Source organism: Protomyctophum parallelum (genome assembly GCF_964188405.1).
Source record: "Protomyctophum parallelum genome assembly, chromosome: 2".
Classification (NCBI taxonomy): Eukaryota; Metazoa; Chordata; class Actinopteri; order Myctophiformes; family Myctophidae; genus Protomyctophum; species Protomyctophum parallelum.
Window position 1 is genome coordinate 33,575,960 of NC_139699.1, and position 18,498 is coordinate 33,594,457.

The 18,498-nt window shown below is 41.4% G+C and overlaps 2 protein-coding genes across 5 annotated transcripts; one reads left to right on the top strand and one right to left on the bottom strand.

Moving 5' to 3' along the window:
* Positions 1-1,283: 1,283 nt before the first annotated feature.
* mibp2 (muscle-specific beta 1 integrin binding protein 2) lies at positions 1,284-4,738 on the top strand. The gene is made up of 8 exons (XM_083760174.1): positions 1,284-1,533; positions 2,012-2,102; positions 2,380-2,428; positions 2,656-2,845; positions 3,302-3,373; positions 3,465-3,571; positions 4,269-4,372; positions 4,474-4,738. The coding sequence occupies exons 1-7, from the start codon at positions 1,508-1,510 to the stop codon at positions 4,364-4,366; spliced, it is 633 nt and encodes a 210-aa protein (XP_083616300.1). The 5' UTR covers positions 1,284-1,507; the 3' UTR covers positions 4,367-4,372; positions 4,474-4,738.
* Positions 4,739-10,991: 6,253 nt separating this feature from the next.
* bloc1s6 (biogenesis of lysosomal organelles complex-1, subunit 6, pallidin) lies at positions 10,992-18,257 on the bottom strand. 4 transcript variants are annotated; one of them, XM_083759860.1, is made up of 6 exons: positions 18,212-18,257; positions 17,723-17,826; positions 16,166-16,337; positions 12,295-12,382; positions 12,054-12,140; positions 10,992-11,818 (listed from the first exon to the last, which is right to left on the bottom strand). In XM_083759860.1, the coding sequence occupies exons 2-6, from the start codon at positions 17,784-17,786 to the stop codon at positions 11,699-11,701; spliced, it is 531 nt and encodes a 176-aa protein (XP_083615986.1). In that variant the 5' UTR covers positions 17,787-17,826; positions 18,212-18,257; the 3' UTR covers positions 10,992-11,698. The 4 variants fall into 4 exon arrangements, with proteins under 4 accessions (XP_083615986.1, XP_083615987.1, XP_083615989.1 ...); XM_083759861.1 differs by lacking the exon at positions 18,212-18,257 and adding an exon at positions 17,986-18,171; XM_083759863.1 differs by lacking the exons at positions 17,723-17,826; positions 18,212-18,257 and adding exons at positions 14,520-14,684; positions 15,327-15,398 and having other exon boundaries at positions 16,166-16,294.
* Between the last annotated feature and the right edge of the window lie 241 nt (positions 18,258-18,498).

Sequence of the window (18,498 nt, forward strand, 5' to 3'; positions counted from 1 at the left end):
GACAAGGCAGGTATTATTTTAATGGATGTTGTACATCATCACTGCCAGCCACTTTATCAATTATCATATTAATTCAATCATAACTGTCATTCAATATTGCTTGCCTGTTCATTTAATTTGTATGCAAATGTAAATGTCAGTCAGCCGATAATAATAATTTATATTTTCTATTGCATGTCTATTCCAATGTCTCCTTATGCTGAACTTGAGGTTTATTTATAAAAGTATAGCGACACATTTGCACCAATGTCACCATTAAATTCCTGTAAAGTCATTGTAGGCTACTTGGTGAATAAAGTGATTCTGACTCATGATTTTTCCCTACAGAATTGATCAGTCAGACAACTGAAGAGAGCATCACATGAAGAGAGAGCGGCACGCCTCTCATAGATTCTTCAATTCGTCTGTGGAAATAAATGTGCATGTATACTTAGGAGAAAAGGAAGAGCTGAGTTTCATATGGCAAAATGGGCTCAGAATCAAGCAAGCTTTAAATAGAAATCATTCCTTTACTTGGCAACTTCCCCTTCATAGCTGAGGTTCTCGAGGGTGTAAACCCCAGAGTAAGTGATGTTTTCATTGTAACCTCAGGAAAGTGTGTCATGGCACTGGCTGGGTACATTATAAACAAAACAACCTGGTATAGACCAAAGCAGGAATAAGGTATTTGTTAATAAATTATAGACTTTATTATCTTTTTCAGATAACCCCAGGCTAGATAGCTACCTCTGGTAGTTTTCTGGCTTTCTTACTTGGTTGTCAAGTGCAGAACAATCTCATGCTTACATAATATCATACAGTAACACTGTTAACTGGCAGACATAGGGACAAAGATTATAAAGACTACATACTACATTCAACAGGTGTGTGCTAATCAGCAAATAAAGTACCTGCAGACTCTCTTGCAATTTACAAACTAGTGTTAGGGACCTCAAGTTGATAGATATATAGGGCTATCTATTATGCTACCTATGTTAGATAACATTTGGCTACCTGGTTGTAAAAACAAGCAAATTCATACAGAGTATTTCCCCTGCCCTGGCCCCTGTTTCATGTACATTTCTCTTGTTTTTTTATGTTCAAATTCATTTGTTGGGTTAACCATTCTTTCATTTGAATGAGGAAAGAAAATACTTCTTGTACCCGCCCACCTCGCCCACCTTCCTTGTCCTTTTACAAGGGAGGTGGGCGGGGCAAGAGGTCGCAATTGGCTGCGTGGGTTTTCTTCCGCAGGACAAAATGCTTTATATATCCAATCATAGCTCAGTAGCCAGTATGAGTAGGACTTGTCTGGCCATCCTGTTCTCTTGTGTGGAAGAACTCAGCAGAGTGTCATCGCCCAGCCTTTCACCCCACTCATTACAATGGAGGACTCAAGTAGTTGACGTTTCCTGAAACCTTCTCTTTTAAGCTTTCTTCCGTCTGATCACTGACCCAAAGTGAACTGACCGGCCCGGGTTTTATCGACGATTCCTTGCGACTTTCTCTGAGCTCCCACGATCCAAACATGAAGTACATTATCGGCATTGGCGGGTGAGTGTAAATGAATGATTGCTGTACGGTGTGTAGCTAGGCCCTCGGCCTCGCACGTGGAAACGGGGTGTGTGCTGGTCGGTTTAAACCGGCCTCGTTTTACTTTACTTTACGTATACGTATATGTATATATATTACGTATATAGCCTATATATTTTTTTTCTTTTAATGGTCGGTCATCACAGCGTAACACATGTAAATTACCGCCCCTTTGACATTAACTAACATGTTATAATGAATCGTCTTTATTAACATATTGCAATGTAGGTTACGTAGAATAAGCGTATAACATCAGAAACTGCAACTAAATGAACACTACACATTGTTTATTTAAGTTCAGTGTGCCATGTAACGTTATAGCTGGGCGTGCGTTAAGTGATCGACAATGTATGTTTGTTTTAACCAGGATAATAATAAATATACAGCATCGTGGCTACGTGTGTGCGGCCTTTTTCTCATTTGTATTTGTTTTAACCAGTGTCACCAATGGAGGGAAGACCACCCTCACCAACAGGCTGATCAAGAACTTGCCCAACTGCTGCGTGGTACATCAGGATGACTTCTTCAAGGTGAGTTTCATACAATTGCCCGTTTATACCACTTTGTGGATAAAGGGTTTAATTTGTGGTGCGTTTACCACCAGTCCCATGTGATACTGGATATCTTACATTGAATGGAGTTAATGTGTAACTGTAACGAATGATACAGATTGCTCGTTCTGATGTTGTGGCGTTTAAGTGCCATAGTAGTGTATCGAAACACTATCAGAGACTTCCATGTAGCAGTCTAGTACTGTACATAGACGTGGAAATGTACCTGGGTACATCTTATCCATGTATCTTTCAGCCACAAGATCAGATTGAAGTGGGCGAAGATGGCTTTAAGCAGTATGATGGTAAGCCTGGGTCTTTATGGAGGGCTTTTGTTTACATGTGGGTGTGTGTGTGTGTGTGGATGTGGAGGGACAGTGTGTGTGTGTGTGTGTGTGTGTGTGTGTGTGGTAACATCATGCCTTATTTGATGTAATCTGCATGCATAATATCTAAGCAGTGTGATGTCCTTTCTGACTCTCCACACATTTGTGCTTCCCTCTCTCTATCTCTATCTCTCTCTCTATCTCAGTCATTACTGCTCTGGACATGGACGCCATGATGAGTACGATCTATGCATGGGAAGAGAACCCTGTGAAGTTTGAGAAGTCGCATGGCGTCAATAACACCTTGGATTCCGACATTCTTTCGGAGTCTGACCACAACAAGGAGGAGGAGACTCACATCCTGATTGTGGAAGGTTTCCTGCTTTACACCTATGGGTAAGAAAGAAGCTGACTGTGTGTTTTAGTGGCTCACTCTAACCTTATTCTGATTATTGGAAAGGTCAATCTATTAGAAAATATATGAGGTAATAGATGGCTAATTACTTGCATGTTATTGTAGTGTAATGCAGTAACCTGATTTATTTTCTGCATACTTTAAAATCAATGGCATACAACATTGAACTTCTGTTTAGCCTAGAACTGGTCTATAACTTCAGGTCATGTGATCGGTGACATCCCAAATAAGTACTCTTTGGCCTGCAGAATACACCGACATAATATGAAGTTCTAGACCTCCAGTTCTAGGCTAAACGGAAGGGGGGGACTTTTTAAAATTATTTCCACATAACAACTCTAAGGTCTATTAATGACATAGTTCAACGTTGAAAATGAGTGGTATTCCCCTTTAGTGCCTGCATTTTCACACTTTGTCCATCTGTGTTCTTCTTGCAGACCTTTGATCGACGTGCTGAACCAACGTTATTTCATTTCCATTCCATACGAAGAATGCAAAAAGAGGAGGTGGTAAGTGCTTCGGCATGCCGTTTGTAATACGAGACTTAATGTAGTGAGGTTTGGTCCATGTCTCATCTGATTTATGTGTGTCCCCCGACAGCTCAAGAAACTACAATGTGCCAGACCCACCCGGTCTGTTTGACGGACATGTCTGGCCCATGTACGTCAAACACAAGAACATCATGGAGAAGACTAGAGTTGATGTTTGTAAGTATTGTTTTGGTACACTACTGTGTTATGCATTTCATTTTGGTCAAATTTCATCAGTGAAGTGCTTTAAGAACTTTGACAATGTTTAATGGGAATCTTATCGGTGTGGGAGAAACGTGTGCAAATCCTTCTTCCAAAGCCAAATCGAAGAGAGTGAGCTCTCAATACAACACATTTGGAGGTCTAATTGTCTGATTATGCAACATTCGAGATTAAGCTGATGAGAAATATGTTTATTTGTGGAATCCAAAAGCATAAAAAAAAACAAGCATGGTTCTCTACTCTTGAACTCCAAAACCCAAGAGGGCTGTACGCAGCGCTAACTCTAATGCTCCTCTCTGTGTGGTGTCTCCTCATTAAAACAAGTCCCTTATGTTTTCTCAGTGTCTTTACACCTCTCTCTCCCAAGCCAGGCCCAAGGTTCCCATGACCAAGAAATAATCAGTGTGGCTGCATGGCCTTAACATAATGGCTTGATAAAATAAATGGTTGATTCAAATTAAGGCGGGCCTTCAGGGCAAGGTGTTTATGATCCCTTTAACAAAAGGAACTAACACCTAAATTAAATAATGGCACCTATACAGTCATAAATGGTGACTCAGTATATAACTGTGTAATATTGCCTACCCTTTAAGCAGGTGAGTAATATAATAAATGAAATGCATTAACTAAGTGCACACATGTTCCATTACAGTGCAGCTAGATGGAACCAAGTCAAAGGAGCAACTGTACAACTTTGTCTATGGAGACATCCTGAATGGCATCCAGAACGACCAGAAGCATTTGCAATAAACAAAGGTACACAGCTCATCAGTATACTTTTATACATTTTATTTATTATTTTGTTTTGTAAGCATAAACCTCTGAATTAATGGATTTCTTATTCATATTTTTGACAGGTCAAATGATCGGCTTAGAGGAGTTCATCATATTCAGCCTAGAGGAAAAAGACCGCCTTGCCATAACAGTTTCTACCTGGCAGCTCAACAGATTGACTGCTACGACTTTTCTAAATGTAAATTATTCTTTACCTGATGGCATCAAATGCTGGCATGATTTTTATATCCACCATATTTATTGCTTTGTTACCAGCTTAAACTCCTGCAGTTGACGGAGAAGTTCAGAGGATGGTTACATAACATCAATAAAAGATCCTTCTGCAAACCCGCTTTGTTGGCATTCAGTTGCTATTTTGCTCATGTCAAATGTTTGCATTGAATACATTATTATGAAGTACACTACATCAATTGTACTCCACCATGACTGTGGTGTCCTCAGCCCTAGCATGTCATATATTACTGCTCATTATGCATGTCAGCCCCTGAGGCGTTGGAATACAGTGAGTGTACAATATTCATTATCTAACCTACAGGCGACAGTTGGTGTGAGTGATAACAGAGCAGCGTCACAAGACTCAACCAATGTTGAAAGAGGAAACTTTCTACTCTACAATCGCTTAGTTACATAATATTTTTTTTTTGTGTGAATTCAGTGAGTCCAGCATATTAGATTTCAAAACACTACACACCCCAACCACCTCAAGAATGGAGAATAGGGCAGCTGTGTTAAACACTGCTGCTATATTTTTGGTTTTATGTAACGGGTGAACTACCAGTGTAATAACTTTACTATGTTATAAAATGTCTTAAAGCAAACACAATTACATTAACAGTTGCAATAATCACTTTAACAAATCCATTTATGGTATGCTCTGGCCAATCAACACAAATCAGGTTCAGGTTTATTTGTCATGTGTATAGATACAGATTTTGCTCAGAGCACTCAGTCTTACATACATAGGACATAAACAAACGCAGTGCAAGAAAAAGACAAAACAGAAAAGTGCAAGTGAAGTGACAGTGCAATACAGTTCAAGGTCAGCTGTTCAGCAGCCTGACTGCCTGATCCTTTTGCTATAATGTCCCACTGGAAATCATGTACAATAAGTGAAACTGAGGTCTGACGGAGGGAACATCTTGAACCATGAGCACTGGGGGGGCGGGGAGATTTCCAGCAGTCCTTATTTCACTTAGTATTATGCAATGCATATGGTGCTGGAGAGCCTTTTGGCCTACATATTGAAAGCATGTGGTTATGTCATGAGTTTCCTTTTTCGTTATGTTAGTGGAACCTTGTTATTGTTTATTTTTCTTTAAAATGACAAGTGAGGTTTGCAGTATATAATGCAACGTAGCCCTTTTATATATTTAAACGGCAACGACATAAATACATATCACATAGTCAAGTCACTGTATATCTATGTACGATTGTCGAAACAAGCCTGACCAGGAGAAAGGTCTGAGTGGCCCATGTGTTCTATACAAAACAATGCTGCTATTGAGAGTTTCTTGATCCAGACAGACAGCTCACACATGTGCATGCATACTCACACACACACACGCACAGTGAACCTGTCTTCTGTCTGTCTCAACTCTCAATGTCAGATGACTGATCTAGGTTGTTCTCTCTACTGTACACACACACACACACACACACACAGTATATTGAGAAATAAAATTGTCAACATTTAATGGGTTTTTGATAATTCAGTTTCTTATAATATATAAAGGCAATGTTGTCACATGCAGTGTAGTGTTATTAGGCCCTAACACTACACTGCATGTGACAACATTGCCCTAACAGTTAGGGCCTCACATTCCATACCTAACACACCCACATACTATTCTTACTATACTTTACCAAATAACATTAGATCCATCTCAACATTCCCAGTTTTTAAAAGTGCACTGTCTTCTTACTTCGGTAAATATGCCATTATATCACCATGTTTATTCCTTTATTTCATTATTTTATTTTGTCTTACTATTATCATTTTATTTTTTGCACTCACTGTATAGGACATAGTATTTTCATAATGTGTTACAGTATATTATTGGATTCAATTCCGTAATGAGGTTGTAAGGTTTGCAATGTTTAGGGTTTTGTCCTGTCCATGTTAGTTGTATGTAATTGTCTCCACCAGGCCGAAGGCATGGGGAGAGAGTATGTTTTGCACTCCGTCCGTCCGTCCGTGTGTCCGTCCGTCCGTCCGTTAGAAGCTAATCTCGGCCACCGTTAACCCGGTCGATGCCACATTTTGCACACACACTCCCTGGATGCCAACGATGAACCTCTGCCCCAAAATTTCCAGAACGGCCTGTTATAGCGCCACCAGGAGGCCGCTTTGTGCAAAACAAGTTTTTGCACAGTACACCTACAGATTTTGTCCAAAAATCCCGCAAATCGTTACACAGTATCTCCATAGTCATGTGCTCAAGACGGATGTGTCTGATATTTCATATTCCATCCTAATTGGCTAACATTGGCTTTCAAATTTTGCAGGATTGGCCTGTTTTGAACAAAAAACCTCAAATCATGAACGCAGCGTGCAATTTCACGTGAAATCTTTCACGCACTTTCCTACTAGGCTGAGGAATATAGCCCACCCATTTCACATTGCCCTGTTATAGCGCCACCAACAGGTGGATTGTGCATGCGTGCCATCAACACGGATCTGCACCATTTCCCATATTCCATCCTGATTGGCAAAGATTGGAACAAACAAACAAAAAACATGTTTATATTACTCCTAAATATTCCTATCCTCCTGGTGGAGACCTGTGCCCAGAAGGGCACTTTTTCTAGTTTGTTTTGTTTTACTGTTTACATGTACAATGATGATTGTGACATGTATCTGTGTTGGGAGCCCCTCGAAAACGAGATGGTCCATCTCAAGAATCATCATCATTCTTTATCATGTGAACATACTGTAGGTGTATATATTGTGTATGTTAGTGCACACTGCACACTCAAATTTACCCATTGGCATATACTGGAATGCAAGCACCCCTGCTTGAACCTCAATCACCCCACACCTCTTTCCTTTATCCCTTCTTGTCTCATATTTTGATAGCCATTGGTATTTTGTTTACACAGATGCTAGGTTTGATGTTTACCTGGTATCCCAGTTTCTTTGAAACACTGCAGTGTTCTCTTTGTAGTATACTTTGTTGACTTGTACCATTTACTCTTATTTTGCAATTCCATTCCGCCATCCCACATTGCCTGTTTACTAGTCAGCCATTAAGTCTTAAGTTAGAATTAACCTCAGAACATGTGCTCAAGACCTATCAGCCTGTATCTAGCAGTATGTGTGCGTGTGAGAGAGTGATTGAGTCAGCAGTAGATGCAATTTGATGAACCCTGAGAAATGTCCAAGCTATTTAAATTTGTACAGGACCAGCATCATAATATATAGCTATTGTAATTGCTACCACTGATTATAATGAAAATATTTGCTTGCAGATTTTAATTTCCTTCAAACAAAGGTCCTTTACAAAAGTTCCAGTCACCATTTAAAAATACACGTGTACTTGTATCAGGATCTATACAAAAAGCAAACGAGAAGACAAATATGTTATGAACTTTCTTTAATTGTCAATTTCTTCAATGGTATACAACTATTTGAGTAAAAAAAGTCTTTGGTTGTTCTAAAGATCTACAAATTGTTTGTACAGTCACGGGTATATATTTAATATACACAAAGCCTCCTGTCACTTCTCAACTTCAAACCATGCATAAAATAGTCATGCATACAAGACACCCATCGCAACATTTAGGCTACATCCTTTAATAAGTGAAAACATTTCTGCATTTTTGGGTCAATGCAAGCTCACTCCTTTTACTGTCCCCCTTCCCCTTGTTCTCAAAGGTGTGCAAACCTGCCATGTTCAGTCAACCTAGACATAAATGTGCGAGATAAGCAGTTATGTAACCTTGAGTTCCAAGCCATCCTGCAAAAAAAAAGTTCCAGAGCTTCACTGAGGCATATACTATACACACACTATTATGTATTGTGTCACCATTAATTTTCAGCCTCTTAGCGTTATACTAAAAAACTGTTTTTTAAGCTATATGGCCCAACTCATACCTGTAGCAAATTATAGAAAATTTAAAAAGGAGAAAATCAAGTGATCTTGTCCCGGCTTGGTTGGCTCTGCTGTGGGCTAGCCAGGGTCCACCTACTTGATGGGTGCATATAAAAGGCTAAAAGTAAACACACATAGAATTGAGGTGATGGTGCTGTCGTCTTCAGACATGCATAGAGCCTCTAGGTCGCCCGCACTGAACCCTGCAGTTATTCTAAACCACCAACCACCAAACCAGGAGTTATAAGACTGCATCTTTCTGGATCGTGTATGTATGCGTGAGTGTTTCTGTGCGCTTATGCGTGCGTACGTATCTGTCTGCACTTGCCATTTTCTCTTGCCTCCACAGTGGATAGAGAGCAGGGCAAACGACAGACAGTCTGCTGTGGTTAAGTCAAATAGTGCATGTAAACAACACTATAAATCCTAGACCTTTAACTCCATACTGTAAGGTTTAGACTGTCGCACCTTCACTGCATCCAGATCCAGGTCAGCCAGTGTGTGGGCGCATGCACACATACACACAATATAAACACCCCACAACCACACTGGCATCAGAGAGGGGACTTTGGATGTGTAAATGTCTGACTACATCTGTCTCTAAGTACCAACATTGTCTTTTTTTCACAGCTTTGCTATGCTCACTAGGTCATCTTTTTTTCCTCCGTTTTTGTTACCCAGCCCAGTAGAGGAAAATAACAGGCACAGGGCACAAATGTTTAATCAAATCATCCTTTCACTTCGCCACAATTATGCTGCTCTTCAAAGCCTCTTTGCCAGTATAAAAGTCATGTCTATATTTACTTATTTACTGCAGCCCAAGAGCAGCCCACGGAAACCAGGCACTGACTCTATAAAACCTTTTGTTTTCTAATGTGCTTTTTTTTGTGAGAGCTTGTTTTGAAAATGCTTGACCCACTTAGGCCATTAAGGCAGTGAGCTGAACAAGGTTGAGCCAGTACCTTGGGTTGGCACTAGACATATTTCACTGACTGTGGTACACCAAGACTGTCTGTGTTTACGCTGGAAGCACGGAATTGGCCTCGGGAAGAAATCATACCACATTTGAGAGACAACAAGACATTGTTTATCTCAGAGGCGACACTTGACCGTTTACCTTCACACTTTTGCAGCAGTCAGACTGTCAAATTCTATGACAGAGTATGCAAAGCTAACATTTTGGTTACATACTGGATTATTATGTTCAAAACCATATTCTGCACCAGTTGTTGAGTCATAGAAACATAATTACAAATGTTCTCCATGCCAATCTGTCCTGAATTACGTATGGAGTTATATAAGAGTTCATTGGGTAAGGAAAAGTAACCTCATACAGTCTCCCTTTGGTTCAACCCACCACAAGGGGATGTGTTTTCCAGAGCACTAGTCACTTCACATGGTAGAGACGATGTGCATGGAATACTACCATGTCAACCAAATGGCAAAACGTAAGGGGAATAATAATATGATGCAACAATTACTAGTGTGGGCCGTATAGGACCATATCCTGTTTTGGTAGGTCTGGGAGAGGCTTGGTGCTTGGCCCGACGCGGGCCACAGCCACCCACTCCTCACCCGTCTGAATAACTGTTTACTTAGACAGGAAGGCTGGCCGCTACAACACCATCTGCTGCTGCATGTCTGTGACTCGCTTGTGGCTACGGCGAGGTGGGGTTTGTTTTTTCCCCCGACGGCCAAGTTTCTAAAAGAGGAGACAAGTTAAAACCAAAGCAAGGGGCTGAGAGGAGCACAGCCCAGCCTCGGAAACCACTGCTACTCTGGCCCCCTCATCACTTAACCCCCGCAGCCCTCCTAACGATGTGGAAGCAAGGGTACGCATTTTCAATCGAACACACTGGCCCAGTTTCATGTATTGCGTAACAGCCCTACTTGTTTTGATCCCTCCCTTCAAAAATAAAATAAATTAAACAATGTGTAAAACAAACTTATGATAATGAATGTGCCGAGTAGTAATTTGCCTTATTAGCTTGATTCAAGAACATCCTGGGCCTTCTTGGGTCTCTAGACATTTTCTCAGCCGCATTGTGGTGCCAGTGTTGTTTCCGTTTCATACAGAGGTGGGTGCGGGGTGGAGTACTCAACGGTGGTTTTGGTTGTTTCCTGCAGTAGTAGTGAGAGTAAAATTAGAGTTTTATGTGAACTGTAGGAGGTGGGAGAGACACATAAGAGCCCTCTGGTAAGGGGAGGAATGTAGCCTCCTTTTCTGTAAACCTTAACCAACTGCCACTGGCATATTGCTTCAGATCTCTCAAATATCTGTATAAAGACAACTATTTGTTGTTGACATCTGTGTACTGTACTGTTCATCAACCTAAACATTTTGTGAGCAGAAGTGGCTTGCACTGTCTGGAGTAAAAGCACAAGTAGTACAGAGTAGGAACACTGGCCACTCCTCCAAAAAGGCTTTGCTGACATCTAGTGGACTAAATGGTATCGCACACTCGATTAAGATAAAAATAAAGCATTGGGAAAACATCAGGCTTTTTAATTAACAAGAATCTTGGATTTCATAAGCAAATTTCTTTGGGGGGAACAATATGTATGGGACAGGAATATAGAGCATCACACCTCCAAGGCAGGCACATCATGTTGTCTTCATTATAAATTTAGGAGAGATTCTTATTAAAACAAAAGTGAAAAAAGCAACAAGAAGTCACTTTACACTAAGGAAATTATAGTTGATTTTGACCAATAATGAATGAAAAACAATGAATCTCTGGCCTTTGTAATTGCAGTGGATGGGTGGTACGTTATCATTATACCGTTAGCCATTTAACATAATGTCAGACACCAGACAGAACGTCTACAACATACTGTACACTGTGTAGATGTAGAAGTATCTCTGCCTCTAAAACAATAAATACACTGATCTAAAAACATTCAGCATTAATGGAGAAATGTAGCCAGGACCCTGAGGACCAGCACCAAGACGTAATTACCTTTCACCTTTGACAAAAAAGTCAGTACGTTGATTTTACTCTGTTGGCCGTTATCTGACGACCGAGTCATTCTCAGATTCTCAGATGGGTCTATTTAATGTATTAAATAGACCAATAGAAATAATGTATCCAAGGTTAGGGCCAGCAGGATAAACCAGGTATGCTTCTGTTCATGTCTTTGGTTTGTGGTGTTCTTGGCAATGACAGAGTTAATAGAGTAGTGTTGGCTGGTGGTCCTACGTTCTTTTAGCAGGTTTGGCGATGAGCTGCCGCTCTCGTTCCAGCTCCTTCTCACGCTGCTGCTCTTTCTCCAGTGCTTCCTTCTGCTTTTGTTGCTGCAGCTTCAGAGCTCGTTTCTATGAGACAAACAACCGTCACACTCAGAACAGAACCGTATTGACACAGTGGCCATTTTGCTCTTCCATCATACGGAAAAGCAAAATAGCAGCAGTGTGAATATGGACAAAAACATATATTTCTTCCTGGTCATCTATATTTACCTTAATAAGATTGCTAAATGTCACAAATATGCACTGCAATTGAAATAAAAGTATTATTATTATGTAAAAGAAAGGTAAAGCCAAGTCATACCTTTAACTTTGTTGTCTTCTCGTGGAGCATCAGCATCTCTTTGCGTATGTTGACCAGCTTATTGTGGTAAACCTTTGCCTCTGTAAACTAATATCATCACACTGAATTACTAATATTTCCTGATGATTAACAAAGGACTACAAATAAATAGATAAAGCAAAATCCATGCCATTTGTTGTACTTTGACATTTCATTATGAATATTTAGTAATAATCATATTACATATAATGTTTTAATATACCAGTGAATTGAGGTCCAACAGGGCGTTACACTCTCTGAACTTGGTTACTTCCTGTTCCATAGTGTCAAGGAGTATCACTTGGTTTTGCCTGTTTAAGACAAAACATTTAAAAAAAGATTGAGGGCACAAGTACAGTGATGAAAATCTTCTTCTCCTTCTTGAGATTCGAACTTCCTTTTTCTGTAAGTAAATTACAACATTGAGGCCTAATCATAGGTCACCAGGTAATTTAGTTTCTCAGGAAAAAATATGTATAAAAACTTTCCTATGTTTGTAAATGTGTAGGAGTAGGACAGAGGCACTGTCACTGCGTCCTCAAGTTTTTATACATATCTTTTCCTGACCTGGTGACCCATGATGAGGCCTTGTGCTGTAATTTACTTGGAAATTGGAGGTGAAGAAATTCCACAGAAAAAGAAAGTTCGAATCTCAAGAAGGGGCCAACAGAGTTAGACCTTCTGAAAACAGTGTTATATTGGGAACTGGACATGAGGCATTCAAATATTGTTCTATGATGATAGCACACCAAGGTTAGCCCTCAAGCGTAAAGAGGATTTGGGAGGCTGATTTAAATCAATCCTTTACTGACAGTGAATGGAAGATGATTCTATGGAACTCAAAGAAGATGCCCTGTGAACTTAGAACCAGATTAGTTCAATTTAAAATAATTAATAGTCTATTGGACTCCGACAAGATTGTTCAGGGCTAAGCTCAGAAAGTCCGGTTTGCTGGAAGTGTGGCGAGGACTCCGGTACACTTATTCATGTGTTGTGGGAGTGCCCTAGGGTACAGACTCTATGGTGTGCTATTCATGAGAATATAATGCAAATCACAGACCAGGATATTCCTTATACACCTTATTCTGGGTGATCCATTGCCATTAAAACATCTCTCCGCACCTCTAGCTGACTGGATTCATACAGCATTAATGGTGGGCAGGAGGATCATCGTTAAAGAATGGAAGTCTGGGCCCAGGCCGTAGCGTAACGGTCTGGGCACCGGACTGGTAATCCAGTCGCAGTGTGCCGCGGGTTCGACTCCCGGACCCGACACGGCCTTTACTGCATGTCATCCCCCCATCTCTCTCCCGTTTCCTGTCAGCCTACTGTCTGTCCCTTCAAAAATCAATAAAAGGCGTAAGCCGCAAAAAAAATATCTTTTAAGAATGGAAGTCTGAGGATTTGCCTCCGGCACATGTGTGGTTCACTCAAGTTGGTATTGTGGCTGCTTTGGAGAAGCTATCCTTTAAGATGAATAATCAATTAGATTTTTTATTTTATTTTATTTTAATATATATTTTTTATCCCACGATTTTGTAACCCATTTTTCACCCCTGTGTCAATCATTTAATGTGATCCTGGGCTCTACACATCCTCCGCCAACCTGGGGAGAGCAACGGACTTAACTCATGCTTCCTTCATGCTTGAGTGTCCAAGTTGCTCCTTTACACCTGACAGGGGGGAGTTTCCCTGGTTGGACGTAGCGCGTGGAAGGAACACGTTATTCCAACCAGTTCCTTTCCCCTCCATCAGGCGCCCCGGCTGGCCAGGGGGAGGCAGTTTAGAGACCAGGATTACTGCATGTTTTTGTGAGGGTACCTACCCTAGGGGACACGGGGAGAACATGCAAACTCCACACAGAAAGGCCCTTTCGCCAACCCCACCTTCGGGTATGGGCACTGATGACGCGGAGGAGGAAACACGCCGCCAGCACCCACAGCGCCCCGAGCGGGAATTGAACCCAGGACCTTCTAGCTGTGAGGCGACAGCACTACCAACTGTGCCACCGTGCCCCAATAATCAATTAGATGAATATGATTTGAAGTGGAACGTGTTCCTCGGTCGTGTTGCGGGCCCTTGATGTAATCCAGGGTCAGGCAATGCTTTTTTTGATTGTACGTTGTCTTAGTATACATACATATGATACGATTGATGATGCTGCGTGTTTGGTCGTGTAAACAATTTTGTATTATTATATAATGGATTATGTCACCACCAACCTTTCTGATGAATTTCTGATGAATTGAAAAAGGTGGACCCTGTTGTAAACAAGTGTTAATGCTTTATCATGGTTCGTCCACAAGTAACAGTTTTTGTATTGACTTCGTTTGGAATGTACCCATTCTACATACTGAATCAATCAATCAATCCTCCAGACGGCAGCATCAGTACGACTCCTGAAAAGACTTGGGGAGCTTCTAACATCGGCCTGGATGAAAATAAAACCTGACAAGTCCTGCAGTCTCTCAATCCGCAAAGGACGTAAGTGGAATGCTATGCAGACAGTAGACCAGGCCATCATCCGACTGAAACATCAGGAGATGGTAGGACAACTGCAGTCTGGCAGGGCCGTTTCGGATGGGAAACAGCACCTATGATGTGGTCCAAAACCTCAAAGAAGGAAAGGAAATACCTTGTGATTTCAGAAGTGGTGAAGATGGAAGAGGAGAGCTACATGTACTGTATATAATTATGATAAAGGCTTGTGGACCAATTGGGAGACCGTAGTCAACAGGGTCATTATGTGAACAGGCCCAAAACGAGGCTGAGCTTCCACATCAGGGCCACCGACGTTACCCTTCACAGTCCCTGGAATCTGCACATGTGGTACGGGACAGAGGTGACTTGCAAGCTCTGTGACTCCCAGAACTCAAGCTTGTATCCCATCTGTTCTGGCTGTAATGTGGCTTTGACAAAGACCGCGTTCTGCGGAAATTAGCACGCAGAATGGAAACAGGGGCAGTCGATGAGGTGGTCGATCCAGTTTGTCAAGCAAGGGGGCAGGCCTCAGAGCAGAGCACACAGTCTCTCCTGTCAGCCGGAGGCGAGTGGAACATGAGGGCCGGCCTAGTACGGTACGTCAGTTGGAAGTTCCCGTAACCACAACCTCTCTATGACAGATTGTGCTGTGGTCCAACCCCAATTAGGACGATCATCATGGTAGAGCTGAATGTACCATGGGAAGAGTCAATGGAGGCTGCCTTTGAGAAAGAGGGACAAATATTCAGAGCTGGGTGGAGGGCCTTCACCTACCCAGTGGAAGTCGGGTGTAGAGGCTATAGAAGTATCCACCCAGCGGCTAGCCGGATACCTAATATAAAGTCCCTTGGGATCAAGAAGAGAAGAAAGGAGTGAAATATTAGTGAAGGGTGGCTTCCGGCTGATGCCCCTGCAAACAGCACCATGGCACAGTCGGAGGTGCGTCAGGCAGCAACGCCCAGCAATTGTTCCCACTTGGGCTTACATCTTTGACAGGAGCATATTAGTCATCATGGCCTGGCTTTTAGTAATCACCACCACATTATGTTTTACAGTAAACATTTGAGAGAATATACACGTATCAGACATATTCAGTTCAACTTCCATGGCCAGACATTATTTGACATTTTGGATCGGTAATGCAATTATACAGCAGCAGCTGATGTGTCCCGATTTTTAACCACTTAAGTTCCCAGTTTTCAAAATCTAAATGCTTATAAAACAGTACAAAAGTTGATTCACAACAAACGTTTGGAATAGGGCTCAATTGGTTAAATAAAATAAAATAAAGTTCAATGGGTTTATTATTTACTACTTGTTTGTTTATTCATCAAAAATTGGTCAAACATTGGTAAACGGTGGTCTAAAAATCTCTAAAATCTGGATTTTGCATCCGACAAAGATCTGCCATATGTTGGATTATAAAACGTGGATATCATCGAGTTTTTAGCTGGGACATTTGTAGCACATGACATACATTTAAATGGATGAGTCATGAGTCATGAGTCATTAAATGGGTTGATTCATGCCATACAATGGCAGAGGTTGACATGCCTGTGCTGCCACTGACAAATACAACATTGTGCGTAGCATCATCCCTGAAAGTTACTTACGTAAGCTCTTGGAGGACCTGTTTTGAATTCTGTAGGTCAGGCAGGTAGTGGGAGAGTAGTCCTTCTGTGAGCTTCATTACTGTGTTCTTATCCACTACTACCACTTCCTCTACAGGCCCTGAGTTCTCAGAAGACAGTGACTCTGGGAGTGTCAGCCTGAGATCTGTTAAAACTAAAAGACAAACAAAATTTAGGCTACTGCGTTGCCGTCACAGAAAGAAAGAAATAAAGTTACTATGTTCACCCAGGGTAACTGGACTAAGCTCAAGAACTTGTTTACAGCCAGGCCCTGCTCATAGAACATTTCATGGTAGGGGTTCAACGCCTTGTTCAAGGGCACTTCAACGGTGGTAATTTTAACATGCCGGTCCGGGGATACGAACTAGCGACCTTCCGATATCAAGACCCCCCACTGTACCTGAACCTCACTGTAAATTGACAGACTAACAATCACTTTATAAATCCACATGCCTTTCTGGATTAATTTCTAGTGACCTATTAAAGCATCTAGAGTTCTACTAAAAAGTAGGACAGGTGACTTGTTGTATTTATGCATAGGTACTTTAAGGTGTATTATGGATGTAGCCGCAATTTGCAACTCTAGATTTTCTTACAATGGGTTGAATCTAGAGTTGCAATAAGCTCCATCCACTTCCTATTCATGATTTTCGGTTTCTGATCTGCTGGTCTTAAATGACGTTAAACTCACCAACATTGCAGCTGTAGTCCAAGCTTGAATTATCCTCTTTCAATCTGCCGAGCTTGTTTTTCATAAAAATCCCCCGTAGACATGTTATGAGTTACTTTCTGTCCAAAATATTCCAAGAGTGACATTTCCGAGCCGCCATTTGTATTTTTGCAACGTGCCGTAAAACAAGATGTGAGGGGGAGCGCTTGTTTAATAGAAGGCTGTGTGTGATGGGGCGTCGCACTGTGTCTGCCTCTTCTTTGGGTGTCTTACCTGCGCAGGTAAGATTCTATTAAACAAGCGCTCCCCCTCACATCTTGTTTTACGGCACGTTGCAAAAATACAAATGGCGGCTCGGAAATGTCACTCTTGGAATATTTTGGACAGAAAGTAACTCATAACATGTCTACGGGGGATTTTTATGAAAAACAAGCTCGGCAGATTGAAAGAGGATAATTCAAGCTTGGACTACAGCTGCAATGTTGGTGAGTTTAACGTCATTTAAGACCAGCAGATCAGAAACTGAAAATCATGAATAGGAAGTGGATGGAGCTTATTGCAACTCTAGATTCAACCCATTGTAAGAAAATCTAGAGTTGCAAATTGCGGCTATTATGGATGTTGTATTAATTTTGCTGGTTCAAAATGTAACATTGACAATGTGGTATTGAAGTGTAATTTTATTTCTGCCTCTTGGCCAGTTCCCACTTGTAAAAGAGTGTGAGTGTGAAAATCAATGTGATTTTACTGGTTAAATAAAGGTTAAATAAAAAATAAAACATGTCTAGTCATTTTATAGCATGAATCAAGTTGTGCTCTCTCAGGTCGGCAAGGAGTGTTGTGGATATTATTGTCAAAGAAGCAAACACCTGTATTGTGTAGAGAATCACTCTGTGACGATGGACCCTCATCTTCCAGTCCTTCTACCTCCATGGGTGAAGCTATTTACCCAGACTGCTTGTAGGCCTATCACCTGAAATGAGGAAGCAATGATCAGACAATACTCTTCGTCCTATCTCGAGTCTCCATCAACACCGTGATGGAAAATGCCGATCAGCAGACAGCAACTATCAGTTCTTCTCATCAAAACAATACGAGTTGTACAGCATTAGAATTATGTCGACTCACTCACTCTCACTCAGATGTGGTTCGTGTTGCGTGTATAATGTATATGTACAGTATTCTATAGCCCTGTAAGCACTGGACCAGGGCTATTAAAGTATTCCAGGCTGCAATCCTGACAGCAAAATAAGCTTTACCTAAAGTAAGCGTACGTTTAGGTTAGCTTTAGTTGTCTGGCAGAGGTCTCTATAGTTTTCTAACAGTTTTCTATAGTGTCGGCAAAAGTGTGGTTTTACCTTCTAATAAAATGTTACTGCTGCGTCTGGACAAAAAGAAACATCATGTGACCACGCGTGGCGTCAGTCATGTGACTATTATTCAGCGACTGCGATCATGAAACCCACAATAAACATTACAAGGTTTAGTCAGGCGCGTCATGTGGGCCCACTGGGCCCTTTTCCTCCGAGGTGGTGGAAAGCCTGGTGAGGCGAGGTTACTGGGCCCCGTGAAAAAAACACACACACACACACACACACACACACACACACACACACACACACACACACACACACACACACACACA